This window comes from Amphiura filiformis, chromosome 20 (assembly GCF_039555335.1).
Source record: "Amphiura filiformis chromosome 20, Afil_fr2py, whole genome shotgun sequence".
Classification (NCBI taxonomy): Eukaryota; Metazoa; Echinodermata; class Ophiuroidea; order Amphilepidida; family Amphiuridae; genus Amphiura; species Amphiura filiformis.
The window spans coordinates 33,134,783-33,154,269 of record NC_092647.1 but is presented as its reverse complement, the minus strand read 5'-3'; the positions used below and the strand labels follow the sequence as shown (position 1 = coordinate 33,154,269).

Genomic DNA, 19,487 nt, shown 5'->3' with positions numbered 1-19,487 from the left:
TATTTTATATTTTGTTTATGTCATATGTTCATGTCTTATACAATTGGATAAAGACATAGTTAATTTCAGTCAAACAAATGATTGCCTCTCGTTCACTGCTTTAATTCAGTAATATCTACTGTGTTCGTACCAGGCAGGAACTATACCCAAATACCACCGCGGTCCCGCGATCCAAAACAGGTTGTTTTTATTAGGTCTCTTGCTTCTGGAAAGCTGAATTTGTGTTTACCACCATCCCAGGCCAGGTCTTAGCAGGATTTACTTTGTACAATCTTCCACCAAGTTACCCCAACCCCTTTATTTATTTTCATGACAGTGACAGCGTTATGGGTGAGACACTCCGCAAAACTTGGGCTTTGCACCTCTTCCCCTTCCCTTAGTCACCTAGTTGTCCACAGTACCGCTGGTAAGAAGGTGCTTCACCCCCGGGCCCGTGGTCTTTTGGGGCCCATAAAAACATACCTTAACGGGCCCGTAAAAGCAAAGAATAGAGGCATAACAGGGACCGTAAAATGTAACAAAGAAAATATACCTTAATGCTGATTAATGTAAAAGTAAAGACAAGATAAATTAATCACAATTAAGGTATATTTTCTTTGCTTTTACGAGCCCATTAAGATATCATTTCTACGTTTTTACAGGCCTGCTAAGGTTGCGTTTTTTATGCCTTTTACGAGCCCATTAAGGTATTTTTTAAATCGTTTTACGGGCACATTATAACATTTATAAGATCTATTGTCTTTACTTTCTTAGGCCCGTAAAAAACAAACATAAACGGGTCCGTAACTTAAAGCATAGCAAAGAGACATGAATTAGAAAGTGTTACGAGCCGTAATGACTCAAGGCCAAAATCGCCTTTTACCCAAATTCACAACAATATTAACATCATAACGACAACATACAGACTGATATCTACTGAAGATAGCACCATAATGACAACATACAGGCTGATATCTACTGAAGATAGCACCATAATGACAACATACAGACTGCTATCTACTGAAGATAACACCATAATGACAACATACAGACTATTATCTACTGAATATAACACCATAATGACAACATGCAGACTGCTATCTACTGAAGATAACACCATAATGACAACATACAGAATGCTATCTACTGAAGATTACATCATAATGACAGCATACATATTGATATGGGCCCCTTGCGCCTAACACCATGCTTTGCACTATGGATGTTTCAGCCCTGTACACTAATATCCCGGCAAAAAAGGGTATAGATGCATGTAGTTCTTTTCTTGAACCAACATATTCTTCTGACCAACTTGATATTATGTATAAACTACATTACATGACCTGGTAAATTTATTTCAAAAACAATGCTGCTCTTAATACCACTTATAAATAGCTTATGGTCCGAATCTCTCTTAAATATAATGACGACTTTCATAGTGTCCAACTTTGCTGTTTTCAGTCATTTGCCAAACTATCACAAATTCGCCAGAACAACAGAGTGAGGGTGTGTGTAAGCTCGGCTCAACCAATCAGATTTCTCCCTATTTCAGCGCATGCGTAAATCCAATGTTGCTGTCCTAAATGTAATTAGTGAAAAAATCAATTGTCACAAGTTGGCAGTATTCACGTTTTACACGTATGTCTGCCTCATATTTTCAAGGTTAACGCAACAATTGAACGAACTTCAGTCAAAGTTCATGTTTTGTATTTTTATGCTTCATTGCTCTGCAATTTACTATTATACTGAATTGTACATGTTATATATATTTGATCACACGCTGAGGCCTGATGTCATTTAAGGTGGTACAACACCCCCTGATAAATTTTGTGACTAATTTTGCATTTTTCTCAAAAAATAACTAGACACTGGTAACAAAAGTTATATGTATATTATGGGGGCAAGGAATCCAATTACTTCACTGAAATTTCAGTGATTCAAGACAAGTGGTTTATTATGTTAAGAAATGGGATACGTTCTGGCGGTACCTCTTTTCTTATCATAAATAACGTACCGCTTGTCTTGAGTCACTGAAATTCCAATGTAGTAACTGGATCCTTACTATATTATACATAACTTTCGTTACCAGTGTTTTATAATTGTTTGAGAAAATGCAAAAATATCTAAATTTATCAAAGGTGTAAATACCACCTTAAGGCTTTCAATTATAATTCAGTGCACAGTACGTACGTTCTCACTGAGAACATAGATAAAACAAGTTTTAAAAACGTAGCAACTATATATATAACGACGGGGTCCTATACAGATTGTCCCAAAAGATCTCAACACTCAAATGGCGAATAATTTTCAGAAAAACAGTGAAACCTATAGGGCATTTTAAAACTGTACCGTAATGAGGACCCGAAAGAGGAATAATCGCGCTTTAAAAAAACTTTATTTACATGCAAAAGTTCTTGACCCCCCCCTCCCCAATTTTACCCACCCCAGGCTCAAAAGTATTGTACAGCCCTTAGGGTTTTCAAGGTCCTGTCAAACATACCCTATTGTTTGATGTTTGACTTTTTTTAAACGATATACTCGCGTACATCGCCGCTTAACATATGGACCACAATACCACCAACCCTTAGGATTAGGGTTATAAATAGAATTTTTATATGTGTTTATGGAAATAAATCAATTTGAATTTGAATTTGAATAGGGATAAGCATGCTGGCCTATGTGGAAAGAAATATTACAGATATACTTTTGTAAGTCCTGTGGTTCTTGAGTTATGTAGTAAAAGGGCTGAAACAACAACACTTTTGTAAAACGTACATAACTCATTAACAACAATAAATCAAGCAAGTTTTCAAAGTACATGATTTGTAGAATTAACTTCAAAGTGTTATTTTCCAATCATAGGCCTAGTCTACCGTTAAGGCTTGTATTAATAATATTATTATGCACAAAAGTTTCCGAAAGTCTTGGATCCAGCTTGCACTCAAAATTTCTGACGGTGTTGGCTTTAACCTGTTTAAATAAGGCCAACACCGTCAGCAATCAAGTACACGTTCTTCTCTTTCGGCATCTCCCACTGGAATAACCAGACTCCGATCACAAATTCTTGATCATATTTATTGTAATGATGATACTCAAATTAGTGAGCTTCAACACCTTTCCCACTTTTTTGGGTCCTGCCACAATGCCATATTACATTTTAGTGCTAACTTCAAGCCAAACAGCTCCAAACCTATTCCCCGGTCAGTATGGAAATATTCTGATGCGGACTGGGAGAAACCTAACTCATTGTTGTCTTCATTTCAGTTAGACCATAACTTAGACATTGAAAGTGCCTGGATATGTTTTCATGACTTTTTTATGCAAACTATGACTGAGTGTATCCCCCAGAAAACTATTCGTTGTAAAGCCAAAAATCCACCTTGGTTAACTGGTGACCTCCGTAAGTTAATTAGAAAGAAACATCAATTGTGACGTGTCATGTCAAAAGGAGACACTTTTGGGCAGGTTATCAATTTTGAGGGTTTTACCTATCTTAAATATAGAGATATTTTGCTCCACAACGCCGTTTTCCCCAATGAAATCGGACATTCCTAAGCGAAGATATTGAGTTCGTAAGTTATGGTATTATAAAATTGGAAATTGAGATATCAGCCTTTAAAAATATTATTGACAATGGTGAGAGTAGGAATTACCTTGAAAAATGTCTCAAAAAATACAAGATGCCAGTTATATTCCGGTCTGAAACTATTGGCCAATATTTTTAACATTATTAACATCACAAATTCGTAAGAAACCCAAATTGTGAAAAAATCACCCCGGGTAGATTTTTGGCTATTTCTCCATTTACGATCCTGCCCAAAAGTGTCTCCTTTTGACATGACACGTCACAATTGTTCAAGAAATGGAAATCCACTAAGCGGGAAGATATCTATGTAAAGTACAAGCACCTTAGAAATAGATTGTCCAACCTGCTTAAGCGAGCTAAACATTCTATCTTACTTCCCTTGCTGATGGCGATTCTCCCAGTAAGCGTTTTTGGGGATATGTGAAGTCCTTACCTGGTCGCCCATCCATTCCTGATACCATGCAATACAATGACGTTATTGCTGATAATCCCTAAGACATTGCCAATCTTTTCAATCAATTTTGTGCTGAATGTTTCAATCCTGACGGCGTTGATATTTCTCAAACTCCATCCAGTATTTACCATCCTCCAGGGACTCTTTCCAGTGCAGTTTGTACTGTTGAGGATGTATTTGATCTCATCCTTCTCCGGAAATCTTCCTCTGCTGCTGGTATTGATGGTATCTCGGGTGCCATGCTTAAAAGGTACCGCCATCACCGTCTCTCAATTCTTACCTATATTTTCAATCTTTCCTTGTCTTCTGGCAGGGTCCCTCTGCTTGGAAAATATGCCGCGTCATTCCTATTTTTCAAATCTGGGGACAAAAAGTCCATTACAAATTACCGTCCCATCTCTCTCCAGCCCATCATTTCCAAGATTTTAGAGAAAGTTATTCATAAACATATTCTCTCCCACCTTCAAGAATTCAATCTGCTCACTGAGAGACAATTTGGATTCCTTCCAAATTCATCTACCACAGATGCCCTTCTTACAGCCATCTTAGACTGGCACAATGCCGTTGAAGCCCGCAAAGATGTCGTGGTTGCCCTTTACGATCTGGCGAAAGCCTTCAATAAAGTGCCACACAGACTTTTGCTTCTGCTTTTAGCATATCTGGTCAACTGCTGTCATGGGTTAATTCTTACCTTACAGACAGGTACCAGTGTGTTGCCGTCCATGGGTGTTCCTCTCGTCTTGTTCCCGTTGTTTCTGGGGTTCCCCAGGGGTCTGTCCTGGGGCCCCTTCATTTCTTGCTTTTTATCAACAACATATCTCTCATCCCATTTTCTGCGGGTAGCAAATTAGTTCTATATGCGGATGACACGACTTTGTGCAAGCCAATCAACAACCATCAGGACTTAGCCGACTTTCAAGAGGACATCACCAAAATCTCCGATTGGTTTGCTTGCAATCTACTTCAAGCCATTGCTAAGAAAACCAAAACCATGATTATCTCCACCAAAATCAACCCCTACCCGGACCTTCTTTTACAACTTAACAACCAACCCATTGATAGAGTGACAGACATCACCTTCCTTGGCATTCACATTTCTAGTAAATTAAATTGGAACATTCACATTGATGTCCTTTGTAAGAAGGCTCGTCGGATGATTGGCATGATACATAGAAACTTCCACCTTGCTCCTCAACATCTTCGTCGCACCTTGTACACTTCTCTGGTCCGTCCAGCTCTTGAGTACAGCAGCTCAACCTGGCACACACTCACCAAAACCCAAACCGACCGCCTGGAATCTGTTCAGAGGTTTGCCTGCCGCGTCATATTACAATCTTGGGACCTGGATCATGACAGCATCCTTTCCCAAACTAACATCCCCTCTCTTGAGGCCCGTCGCGACTCCTTTACGATGCGCCATGTGTTCAAAATTCTTGCCGGCCTTTCATCTGCTCCTAATGTATTCACACCTCATTCGCGTTCCAACTCAAGATGTAACCATTCCCTGAGCTCTCTACCCACCTTTCAGCCGTCTCACACTTTGTCAAAGTTTCTTCCACCTTGGTCCTATGTTATGAAATGAGCTACCAGAAAATGTTGTCTGTTGTCCCACCTTGTCCGTTTTCAAGGCTGCAGTTAAAACCCTCCAATATCTTTTTTTGCTTTTCAGTTTATTTTTGTTCGCTTTGTTTGTAGGGCTTCCCTTTAATTTAGTGCTCTTTGAGCACTATTGGGTATTGCCTGTGCTTTTTGCCAAATGTAATAAATAAATAAATAAAATTGTCTGCGAAAATAAATCCCCTAAACATGCTAAAGGCAATTGATTTACGTGCGGCCTCATACTCAACTTCTTTGAATCGTACTCTCTCTTGGCCTTCATTAATTGCTTCTGCAACCAATGATTTGCCATCGTTTTTTATTGGATAATGTGGTTGAAGATGTTGTTGCTGTAGCAGTTCTGGTGGCAGTTGGGGTTCGACTCTATTGCCTCGTCCATATAGTGCTTGTTTATAGCATTTATATGCACGCCTATAATAGGCAATTTGCAAGTGTTGGCTAAGAAGACGAAGAACCCTTGATGGATCACACCACTAAATCAAGTTCCTATTCTTTTATGTGTTAAAAGGTACAGAAGAAATCATCAGTTTCTCATGTTTAAAACGTCATAGTTCATTTAAAACACCATTTTTTACAAAATAAAGACTGCTATCTACTAAAGATAACACCATAATGACAACCTACAGACTGCCATCTACTGAAGATAACACCATAATGACAACATACAGACTGCTACCTACTGAACATAGCATCATATTGACAACATACAGACTCCGATCTACTGAAGATAACACCATAATGACAACGCAACATACAGACTGCTATCTACTGATGATAACACCATAATGACAACATACAGACTACTATCTACTGTAGATAACACCATAATGACAACGTACAGACTGCTATCTACTGATGATACCACCATAATGACAACATACAGACTGCTATCTGCTGAAAATAAAACCATGATGACAACATACAGACTGCTACCTACATAAGAATGATTTATACCGGAAAAGATGGAACTAGTTAAGTATGAACGGCTATTCTATTGGTCACATTTATTGTTTTGCATTTTAAGTTCTACATATATTTAGGTTTCTCAGATTTTTTAGATTTTAAATATTGGACGTTTCAAGTAGAGAGGATTGCGTAAAAATGGTGAATTCCAAGTTTTGACAAAGCTACCTATTTTGAATCTGTACTAACCGTTCAAAACAAAGTTATTTGAAAATCTTATGCAGTATATAATATTTGCTGTGTCCTGTTCTTACTTCTACTAAACAGTCAATATCTATCGTTTATTTATGATGTTACGAAGCAATCCTTGTATGGAATAAATGATTTGCTACGCTTGAGTGACCTTAAACTATTCTTTATTTGGCGGCAGTTTTAAGGTGGCTGTGTACTCTCAGACATGCATGTAGTAAAAGTGCAATAACTTTGTAATTATTCGCGCAAAACATATAAAAGTATACATTTTTATGAAGGCAAGACATCAATAAATCTTAATATAAATACAGATTTGGGGTAAAAACAACAATTTTGAAGAAAATCACAAAAAGTGAGTTTTGGCAATATTTATTAGGTACATCATAACAAAAAACATTCTTTCCAAAATATTTTATTTTGTTTTTAGCTCAATCTTGAGGCTCCATTCCAAAAACGGTTTTTTGTTTTTTTTGATATTGGCCTTATTTTTTTGAGATATTGACCATATAAGGCATCAAAATGAACTTTTTAAAATTCAAAAACGCCTATTTGCACAAAATGATGCCCCAAATCGGAAATAGACCAAAATATAAAAAAAAATGAGAAAACCGTTTCTTGAGTCGATCATGCTTTTTACGATGATCATATTTGCTTACCTATAGATGCTGTATTTATTGAGTTATCGTGTACCTAAATCGTCATTTTACCGAGAAAATGAACATTGAAATAATGGCCGTTGAAGTTTAAAAGTGGTCACATTTTGCACTTTCATCGAATCTCACAGGAGAATGCGACAGTTTTCGTTTTGTAACTTATATTACGTGAACATCAGGGTAAATCCACAGCCCCTTGAGAAGTTTGAGCGAAATCCATTCATAACTTGATATTTAAATCGGGGGAAAGAACTTGAAAAAACCCACATTTTATCAGCTAAAACAGAGCCATTTGACCACTAGGTTTTTGTGAAATCAGTGCTTCCGTGGTGTTTCCATAAGATGCGCCGCGCATGCAGATAAGCGTCGCGTATGCGTCGCGTATTTGTGCGTTAACAAATTGCGCGATACGCAACGCGATGAGTTGTTGCGCGCGTGTACCTTGCTGGTACAACAAGGATTTTCTTTTCTTTTCAATTTCAAACACGAGTGGAATAGTGAAATAAAATCCTTAAAATATTGCAGTTGGAGTTTACAAATCTGGATTTTCATTCCTTGTATTTATAAAAAACATAACAAGGTACAAACATATCATAAAAACTCAATTTTGAGAAAGAAACAATGGCTAGAGTACACAGCCGCGTTAAAGACAATTATTGCGATGTGTGAGTTTCATCATTTGAAATGCCGGCAGAGATGGATTTTTCATAAAAGTATAGAAGGTTCGTCCTCAGTGTCACAGCATGCATTTATGTCCACAGTAAATGGGCAAACCCACAGCTACGTAATGAAGAAGATTAAAATTTACTACGGAGGATCCTTGAGGAAGTTATATCCTCTGTAATAATGACATTTTTGGGTAAAAATACTGCTATCTACTGAAGATAGCATCATATTGACAACATACAGACTGCTATCTACTCTACTGCAGATAGAACCATAATGACAACATACAGACTGCTATCTACTGAAGATAACACCATAATGACAACATACAGACTGCTATCTACTGAAGATAGCACCATAATGACAACATACATATTGCTATATACCGATGATAACACCATAATGACAACATACAAACTGCTATCTACTGAAGGTATCACCATAATGACAACATACAGACTGCTATCTACTGACGATAGCACCATAATGACAACATACATATTGCTATATACCGATGATAACACCATAATGACAGCTTACAAACTGCTATCTACTGAAGGTATCACCATAATGACAACATACAGACTGCTATCTACTGACGATAACACCATAATGACAACATACAGACTGCTATCTACTGAAGATAACACCATAATGACAACATACAGACTGCTATCTACTGAAGATAGCACCATAATGACAACATACATATTGCTATATACCGATGATAACACCATAATGACAGCTTACAAACTGCTATCTACTGAAGGTATCACCATAATGACAACATACAGACTGCTATCTACTGAAGATAACACCATAATGACAACATACAGACTGCTATCTACTGAAGATAACACCATAATGACAACATACAGACTGCTATCTACTGAAGATAGCACCATAATGACAACATACATATTGCTATATACCGATGATAACACCATAATGACAGCTTACAAACTGCTATCTACTGAAGGTATCACCATAATGACAACATACAGACTGCTATCTACTGAAGATAACACCATAATGACAACATACAGACTGCTATCTACGGAAGATAGCACCATAATGACAACATACATATTGCTATATACCGATGATAACACCATAATGACAGCTTACAAACTGCTATCTACTGAAGGTATCACCATAATGACAACATACAGACTGCTATCTACTGACGATAGCACCATAATGACAACTTACATACTGATATCTACTGAAGATAACACCATAATGACAACATACAGACTGCTATCTACTGACGATAACACCATAATGACAACATACAGACTGCTATCTACTGAAGATAACACCATAATGACAACATACAGACTGCTATCTACTGAAGATAGCACCATAATGACAACATACATATTGCTATATACCGATGATAACACCATAATGACAACATACAAACTGCTATCTACTGAAGGTATCACCATAATGACAACATACAGACTGCTATCTACTGAAGATAACACCATAATGACAACATACAGACTGCTATCTACTGAAGATAACACCATAATGACAACATACAGACTGCTATCTACTGAAGATAGCACCATAATGACAACAAAATATGTGTGCTGCCGCTCGTTTCATAAGTAATCACGCTATTCATGTTTAACAATAAAATACAATAAAGGGTTCGAACCCATGATGGGTGTGATACACAACTTGCTGCTTAATAGTTTTAGGGAAAGGTCAGTGTCTGTATATCATCATACTATGCATACCATGCATGCAGACCCTAACATCCAGTTATATTTCATTAAAAATATTACCGAAGTTCCATGGCAAATTATAATTTCTGACGCTTGTTGACTCTTTCAACCTCTACGATTTATGATACAGACTATTTTCAATTATCAAAATATCTTTATTAGGTTTGCAGGAAATGACAGGAAAATACATACAACAATAAAATAAACATGATCAACAATCATCCCTTTTCTAACAAAATCCTAAAACACTCTCCCTAAATAATTATAATTCGAAATAATAACACCTACAACGTACAACGTGAGAAGCTATGAGGAAATGGAACACTCGTTGTCTGATAATGCATGTGTTTATGGTTCGGATAGCGGCTAAGGCCGGTTCAAAGTGTATATTCGAAGGCGAATATTCGGCTTCGAATACTTTTTGGTCGTCAAAATATATGCGGCTTCGAATATAAAACTATGAACCGGAGAAAGATATATTTCTACAATTCACAGCGTTACTTGACTGTTAACAAGTATTGCCCGTTGACCTAGGTAAGCAAAATTTAGAGAATTTCTTTAACGTAGTCAATACAATAATAGGTAAACTCAATGTTGAACTACTGTCATGATTTAATGTCTGTAAAATAAAAATGAATAAATAAATTAATAAGTTAATAAAGAAATAAATAAGTCAATAAGTGGCCATGCGTTTTAAGTGGAGATGTAACATTTTGGGGTTCATACAGCCTATGTAGTTAAATTTGGTGTCAAACTAAAGCTTGTGATGAGACCAATACAGTAAGCATAATAAATGTTGTAAAAAATTATTAACATTTGAATAATTGGTATACAATTAGCATAATTTGCGGTGGAGGATGACCAGGAGGAGCAATTGAATATAAGTGACCCCAGTGGTCATATAATGCAAGAGGTCCATTTCTTTTTTCACATTTTGTTTACAATTCACTTTAAACTGCATACTTTAACACCATACAATCATATTCCCGGTAATTTAATTTGCTTTGAGAAGCAATTTTGCATATTTTATTTTCTGTAATTATCAAACACATGGCTAATTGTTATCTAATCAAGTATAACATTATAATTATAATTATAATTATAGGCCTATTAATAGTAATGTGTTGAGTTTTTAAAAAGTAATATCCGCCTTTTTTTTCTTTCTTTTTGAAATGACATACTCGTTACAAAAACAAATCACATGGAAAACATTTTTTTGTCAGAGGCAGATATTTGGTCTATTCAGTGTCATAAAGCTACAAATAGACGATCTTTTAAATTCATTTTCAACCTTATTGTTTGTATTAACCACAATCTGACAATGTCCCAACTTATACCTAATGTGAATCGAGCCATTTAACATGTGCTTGTAGGACAACGATTTTGAATTAAACATGTTAATTGTGATATTTTAATTCCCTTGAACACCACAGTTAAGCGGTTAAGCAGTTAAGTCCCAAATTGTAAGTGGGTTTTCTTTTATTTTACCTCATTATTTCGTTAAAATTACTCGAAAACCCTCATAAGAGTTGTTACTGATATATATTTCATAATTTTGGGCAAAGAATAGCCAAATAGTTGACCAAAATCGTATAGTTGCTCCAATAATACACTGAAATTGACAATTGACTGAAATCGTATATTAGCATTACCCCAGGGCATTACCGCCCCTTCGTGGCTTTCTTGCAAGCCAAAGTGCTGCTAAATGTGAAACGAGATTACTTGAAATATATATTTGCAGAGTTAAACAAGTTTCAACTCTACGAATATATTTCTGAAATATGTCTATCTGATTGGTTGATGGTCAAGAGGATTACGGCATCCTCAGAGTCTCTTGCTGTAATTCTCTAATCGATATCTATTATAGGACCGATCTTTTGAAATCCATACAACCGTGTCAAATGAAATAGTCTCGGATCATAATTTGTGCACGATACATGCAGCTGATTGGGGTGGTTACGGGTCGTTTAAAAACCACTAACCGCGAAATGAGGATATCGAACATAGGCCCCCCGCAGGGCTACAAAAAACTGCTAACCGCGAAATATGGATATCCAACTAGTTTCCCCTCGAAGCTGTAAAAAACCACTCATCGCGAAATATGGATATCAACTAGTTTGCCCCGCAAGTCTAAAAGAACCACAAATCGCGAAATATGGATATCCAACAAGTTTGCCCCGCAGGGCTACAAAGAACTGCTAACCGCCAAATATGGATATCCAACTAGTTTGCCCCTCGAAGCTTCAAAAAACCACTCGTCGCGAAATATGGATATCAACTAGTTTGCCCCGCAGGGCTACTAAGAACCATTAACCGCGAAATATGGATATCCAACTACTTCGCCTCGCATGGCTACAAGGAACCACTTACCGCGCAATATCTTTTTACCTCAATAAAAGAATTAATATCTACCAAAACACGTTTCAAAACGTAATAAGGGGCCAAGTTTAAAAAATCTTTCCTGTGTGACTTTTCACCCTTTTTAAAACTTGGTCCCATTTATGAAAGTTTCTAAAGACCCATACGAAGTCATCTTTAGGCTACTTGTTTGTTTTCTTAGTTGTCAGTGTTCATTTTGTAGAGTAAATTAATTAATGTTCGTGCTTGATTGAAGTTTGTCCGTAAAGACGTTATAATGTATTTTGATTTAAGCAAAAGTAGCAAATACTCACTTTGTTAAATTCTTCATCGTCTTGTGCGATCCTGCGCCTTATGTACAGATGTAGGGCCTATAATATGTAACAGGTTGACAGACAGTCAATTTGCTAAGTATATATAATACTCTACTACTCTTTATGAACACGCAATATAATGAAACATAAACCTTCAAATCTTTTTGATATACATAGCCTACGTCATATTGCACCGCTTTCGAGCAGTCTTAAACCTAATTGCTGCATGTAGAAATTAGGACTCATTCTTCATGTTATTACGGTACCACTTTACTGAATGGGACCAAGTTTAAAAAAGGGTGAAAAGCCACACAGGAAAGGTTTTTAAACTTGGCCCCTTTTACGTTTTGCAACGTGTTTTGGTAGATAATACTATAATGACAACATACAGAGAGCTATCTGCTGAAGATAACACCATACTGACAACATACAGACTGCTATCTACTGAAGATACAGAAGATAGCACCATAATGACAATATACAAACTGCTATCTACTGAAGATAACACCATAATGACAACATACATACTACTATCTACTGAAGATAACACCATAATGACAACATACAGACTACTATCTACTGAAGATAACACCATAATGACAACATACAGGCTGCTATCTACTGAAGATAACACCATATTGACAACATACAGACTGCTATCTGAAGATAACACCATAATAACAACATACAGACTGCTATCTACTGAAGATAACACCATAATGACAACATACAGACTGCTATCTACATACAGACTGCTATTTACTGAAGATAACACCATAATGACAACATACAGACAGCTATCTATTGAAGATAACACCATAATGACAACAAACAGACTGCTATCTACTGAAGATAGAACCATAATGACAACATACAGGCTGCTATCTACTGAAGATAACACCATAATGACAACATACAGGCTCCATGTAATCTACTGAAGATAACACCATACTGACAAACATACAATACTGCTATTTACTGAGGATAGCACCATAATGACAACATACAGACAGCTATCTACTGAAGATAACATCATAATGACAACATACAGACTGCTATCTACTGAAGATAACACCATAATGACAACAAACAGACTGCTATCTACTGAAGATAGAACCATAATGACAACATACAGGCTGCTATCTATTGAAGATTTAGAGAATAAAATATAGGATTTTGTCTTTTGCCTATCCAATATATCGTAATGGATACCGGCTGCGCCGGCATCCACTACTCAAAATATTGGCCAGCCCATCCATTATGACACGATATTGGATAGGCAAAAGACAAAATCCTATCATTCTCATTCTTATTCAGTTTTAATGTAATTTTTGCGAGAAAAACTGCGTTTTTTCAGATAAAAATAAAGTTACTTTTGTGAGGATATCCCCGTTGTTTTAAGGCAGCTGTGTACTCTAGACATTGTTTCTTTCGCAAAATTGAGGGTTTTTTTGATATGTTTGTACATTGTTATGTTTTTTATAAATACAAGGAATGAAAATCCAGATTTGTAAACTCCAACTGCAAATTTTAAGGATTTTATTTCACTATTCCACTCGTGCTTGAAATTGAAAAGGAAAGAAAATCTTTGTTGTACCATCAGGGTACACGCGCGCAACAACGCATCGCGTTGCGTATCTCGCAATTTGTTAACGCACAAATACGCTACGCATACGCGACGCTTATCTGCATGCGCGGCGCGTCTTATGGAAACACCGCGGAAGCACTGGTTTCACAAGAACCTAGTGGTCAAATGGCTCCGTTTTAGCTGATAAAATGTGGGTTTTCAAGTTCTTTCCCCGATTTAAATATCAAGTTATGAATGGATTGCGCTCAAACTTCTCAAGGGGCCGTGGATTTACCCGATGTTCATGTAATGTGAGGTAGAAAAACGAAAACTCCCGCATTCTCCTGTGAGATTCGATGAAAGTGCAAAATGTGACCACTTTAAACTTCAACGGCCATTATTTCAATGTTCATTTTCTCGGTAAAATCACGATTTAGGTACACGATAACTCAATAAATACAGCATCTATAGGTAAGCAAATATGACCACCGTAAGAAGCATGATCGATTCAAGAAACGGTTTTCCCATTTTTTATATTTTGGTCTATTTCCGATTTTAGGCATCATTTTGTGCAAATAGGCGTTTGTGAATTTTAAAAGTTCATTTTGATGCCTTTATATGGTCAATATCTCAAAAAATAAGACCAATATCAAAAAAATAAAAAAAACGTTTTTGGAATGGAGCCTTAAGATTGAGATAAAAACAAAATAAAATATTTTGGAAAGAGTGTTTTTTGTTATGATGTACCTAACAAATATTGCCAAAAACTCATTTTTTGTCATTTTTTCATAACTGTTGTTTTACACCAAATCTATATTTATATTAAGATTCACTAATGTCTTGCCTTTATAAAAATGTAACTTTTATATGTCTTGCGTGAATAATTACAAAGTTATTGCACTTTTACTGCATGCATGTCTGAGAGTACACAGCTACCTTAAATGAACGAAACCATCACGAACATCTAAGCCGCCGAATCGCGTTCTTAGTTCTCGCACGTGTATTACGCGAACGCATTATCGCGTGATCATTGAGGAGCAACAAGCGTGCCGCCGTTACGTGACTAATATCACTATCAGCTATTGTGAGATATTATACACCAGAAAACCAATCAAATTACGTGAATTCTTTACAAGACGCACCCATTGAATAAGAATACACCATAATGACAACATACAGACTGCTATCTACTGACGATAGCACCATAATGACAACATACAGACTGCTATCTACTGACGATAGCACCATAATGACAACATACAGACTGCTATCTACTGTCGATAGCACCATAATGACAACATACAGACTGCTATCTACTGAAGATAACACCATACTGACAACATACAGACTGCTATCTACTGTCGATAGCACCATAATGACAACATACAGACTGCTATATACTGACGATAGCACCATAATGACAACATACAGACTGCTATCTACTGTCGATAGCACCATAATGACAACATACAGACTGCTATCTACTGACGATAGCACCATAATGACAACATACAGACTACCATCTACTGAATATAACACCATAATGACAACATACAGACTGCCATCTACAGAAGATAACACCGTAATGACAACATACAGATTGCTATCTACTGAAGATAACACCATAATGACAACATACAGATTGCTATCTACAGAAGATAACACCATAATGACAACATACAGACTGCTATCTACTGACGATAACACCATAATGACAACATACAGACTACTATCTACTGAGGATAATACTATAATGACAACATATACAGGCTGCTACGATAACACCATAATGACAACATACAGACTGCTATCTACTGACGATAGCACCATAATGACAACACACAGACTGCTATCTACTGACCATGCTGACGATAGCACCATAATGACAACATACAGACTGCTATCTAAGTTAAATACCACTAATTATGTATTACACGGGTTTCAATGGGAAAATGCTTAATTTCGGGTGGAATTTTCTCATATTCAGAACTCTCACAGTTCAATGCCACTAATAGCAGGTGAAACTATATGATTTAGATGCCAAATGATCAAAAATTCAACACAGGTTGACCTGAGACTTTTTTGTTTTAACGCACTGAACCGTAAACACCTTAAAATGACAGTGCGCCCTCGAAGCTGAAAGTTACAATATGATAGGGCGAATAGTTTGGTACTATTACAACAAAAATGTCATATAATGAGAGAAAATGTACCATTTTGAAGCATCAAACTCTAAAAAGTACTTTTTGGCTATATAACTTAATCAATTTCAGCGATTTTAATGCAGTCTTTTCGAATGCCATGAAAACAAATAGTTACTCGTCGTATTTCAATGTATCGCCCAGGCCTATTAGTGGTATTTAACCTCTACTGACGATAGCACCATAATGACAACATACAGACTGCTATCTACTGACGATAGCACCATAATGACAACATACAGACTGTATCTACTGACGATAGCACCATAATGACAACATACAGACTGCTATATACTGAAGATAGCAGTCTGTATGTTGTCATTATGGTGTTATCTTCAGTAAATAGCAGTCTGTGTCAGGGTTATCATTATGGTGCTATCTCAGTATATAGCAGTCTCGTATGGTGTCTGTAGATATTGCAGTCTGTATGTTGTCATGTGTTATCTTCAGTAGATAGCACGAGTCTGTCATTATGGTGCTATCTTCAGTGAAATAGCAGTTGTATGTTGTTATTATGGTATTATCATAGCAGTCTGTATGTTGTCATTATGGTGTTATCTTCAGTAGATAGCAGTCTGTATGTTGTCATTATGGTGTTATCTTCAGTAGATAGCAGTCTGTATGTTATCATTATGGTGCTGCTAGTCTTCATGTTGTCAGATGGTGTTATACTGTAATAAGTCATGTTATCATTATGGTGCCCACTATCTTCAGTAGATAGCAGTCTGCTATATTGTCATGACTGTATCAGGGTGTTATCGTCAGTGATTATACATAGCAGTCTGTATGTTGTCATTATGAATGCATCTTCAGTAGATAGCAGTCTGTATGTTGTCATTATGGTGTTATCGTCAGTAATGACAACTGTATGTATCATATCACTCAGTAAGATAACAGTCATATGTTGTCATTATGGTGTTATCTTCAGTAGTTAGCAGGCTGTATGTTGTCATTATGGTGCTATCTTCAGTAGATAGCAGTCTGTATGTTGTCATTATGGTGTTATCTTCAGTAGATAGCAGTCTGTACTGTTGTCATTATGGTGTTATCTTCAGTAGATAAGACAGTCTGTATGTTGTCATATGGTGTTATCTTCAGTAGATAGCAGTCTGTATGTTGTTGAATCATCTATGAATATATATCACCAGTAGATAGCAGTCTGTATGTTGTCATTATACAGTTATCTTCAGTAGATAGCTAGTCTGTATGTTGTCATTATGGTGTTATCTTCAGTAGATAGCAGTTTGTATATTGTCATTATGGTGTTATCGTCAGATAGATAGCAGTCTGTATGTTGTATTATGACTGTTATCTTCACTGAAGATAATACCATAATGACAATATACAGGTACTATCTACTGAAGATAACACTCATAATGACAACATACAGATTGCTATCTACTGAAGATAACACCATAATGACAACATACAGACTACTATCTACTGAAGATAACACCATAATGACAACATACAGGCTGCTATCTACTGAAGATAACACCATAATGACAACATAAGAGACTGCTATCTACTGAAGATAAACCATATGATAAATATTACAGGTTGCTTCATGACGATGACAACATACAGACTGCTATCTACTGAAGATAACACCATACTGACAACATACAGGCTGCTATCTACTGACGATAACACCATAATGACAACATACAGACTGCTATCTACTGACGATAGCACCATAATGACAACATACAGACTGCTATCTACTGAAGATAACACCATAATGACAACATACAGACTGCTATATACTGACAATAACACCATAATGACAACATACAGACTGCTATCTACTGACGATAGCACCATAATGACAACATACAGACTGCTATATACTGAAGATAATACTGTAATGACAACATACAGGCTGCTATAAACACCATAATGACAACATACAGACTGTTATCTACTAAAAATAACATCATAATGACAACATACAGACTGCTATCTACTGAAGATAGCACCATAATGACAACATATAGACTGCTATTTACTGAAGATAACACCAAAATGACAACATACAGGCTGCTATCTAACAGAAGATAACACCATAATGACAACATACAGACTGCTATCTACTGACGATAGCACCATATTGACAACATACAGACTGCTATCTACTGATGCTAACACCATAATGACAACATACAGACTGCTATATACTGAAGATAATACTGTAAAGACAACATACAGGCTGCTTACGATAACACCATAATGACAACATACAGACTGTTATCTACTAAAAAATAACATCATAATGACAAAATACAGACTGCTATCTACTGAAGATAGCACCATAATGACAACATATAGACTGCTTATTTACTGAAGATAGCCCCATAATGACAACATACAAACTGCTATCTACTGAAGATAACACCAACATGACAACATACAGGCTGCTATCTACTGAAGATAACACCATAAGGACAACATACAGACTGCTATCTACTGAAGATAACACCATAATGACAACATACAGACTGCTATCTACTAACGATAGCGCCATAATGACAACATACAGACTGCTATCTACTGAAGATAGCACCATAATGATAACATACAGACTGCTATCTACTGAAGATAACACCATACTGACAACATACAGACTGCTATTTACTGAGGATAGCGCCATAATGATAACATACAGACTGCTATCTACGGAAGAAGACACCATACTGACAACACACAGACTGCTTATTTACTCTAAGAGATAACACCATAATGACAATATACAGGATTGCCATCTACTGAAAATAGCACCATAATGACAACATACAGGCTGTTATCTACTGAAGGCAACACCATAATTACAGCATAAGACTGTTATCGACTGAATATAACACCATAATTACAACATACGGACTGCTATCTACTGACGATAACACCATAAGGACAACATATCTATCTACTGAAGATAACACCATAATGACAACATACAGACTGCTATCTACTGACGATAGCGCCATAATGACAACACACAGACTGCTATCTACTGAAGATAGCACCATAATGACAACATACAGACTGCTATCTACTGAAGATAACACCATACTGACAACATACAGACTGCTATTTACTGAGGATAACAGCATAATGATACATACAGTACTGCTATCTACCGAAGGCAACACCATAATTACAGCATAAGACTGTTATCGACTGAAGATAACATCATAATGATAA

General features: G+C 36.5%; 1 protein-coding gene across 1 annotated transcript in view; it reads left to right on the top strand.

The window, feature by feature from the left end:
* Positions 1 to 3,306: 3,306 nt before the first annotated feature.
* LOC140142960 (carbohydrate sulfotransferase 11-like) overlaps positions 3,307 to 19,487 on the top strand; it is a 50,382-nt gene continuing 34,201 nt past the window's right edge. Inside the window, exons 1-2 of the mRNA XM_072164988.1 lie at positions 3,307 to 3,379; positions 4,488 to 4,721. Coding sequence (XP_072021089.1) covers positions 3,307 to 3,379; positions 4,488 to 4,721 — 307 coding nt within the window. The remainder of the gene's footprint in view (positions 3,380 to 4,487; positions 4,722 to 19,487) is intronic.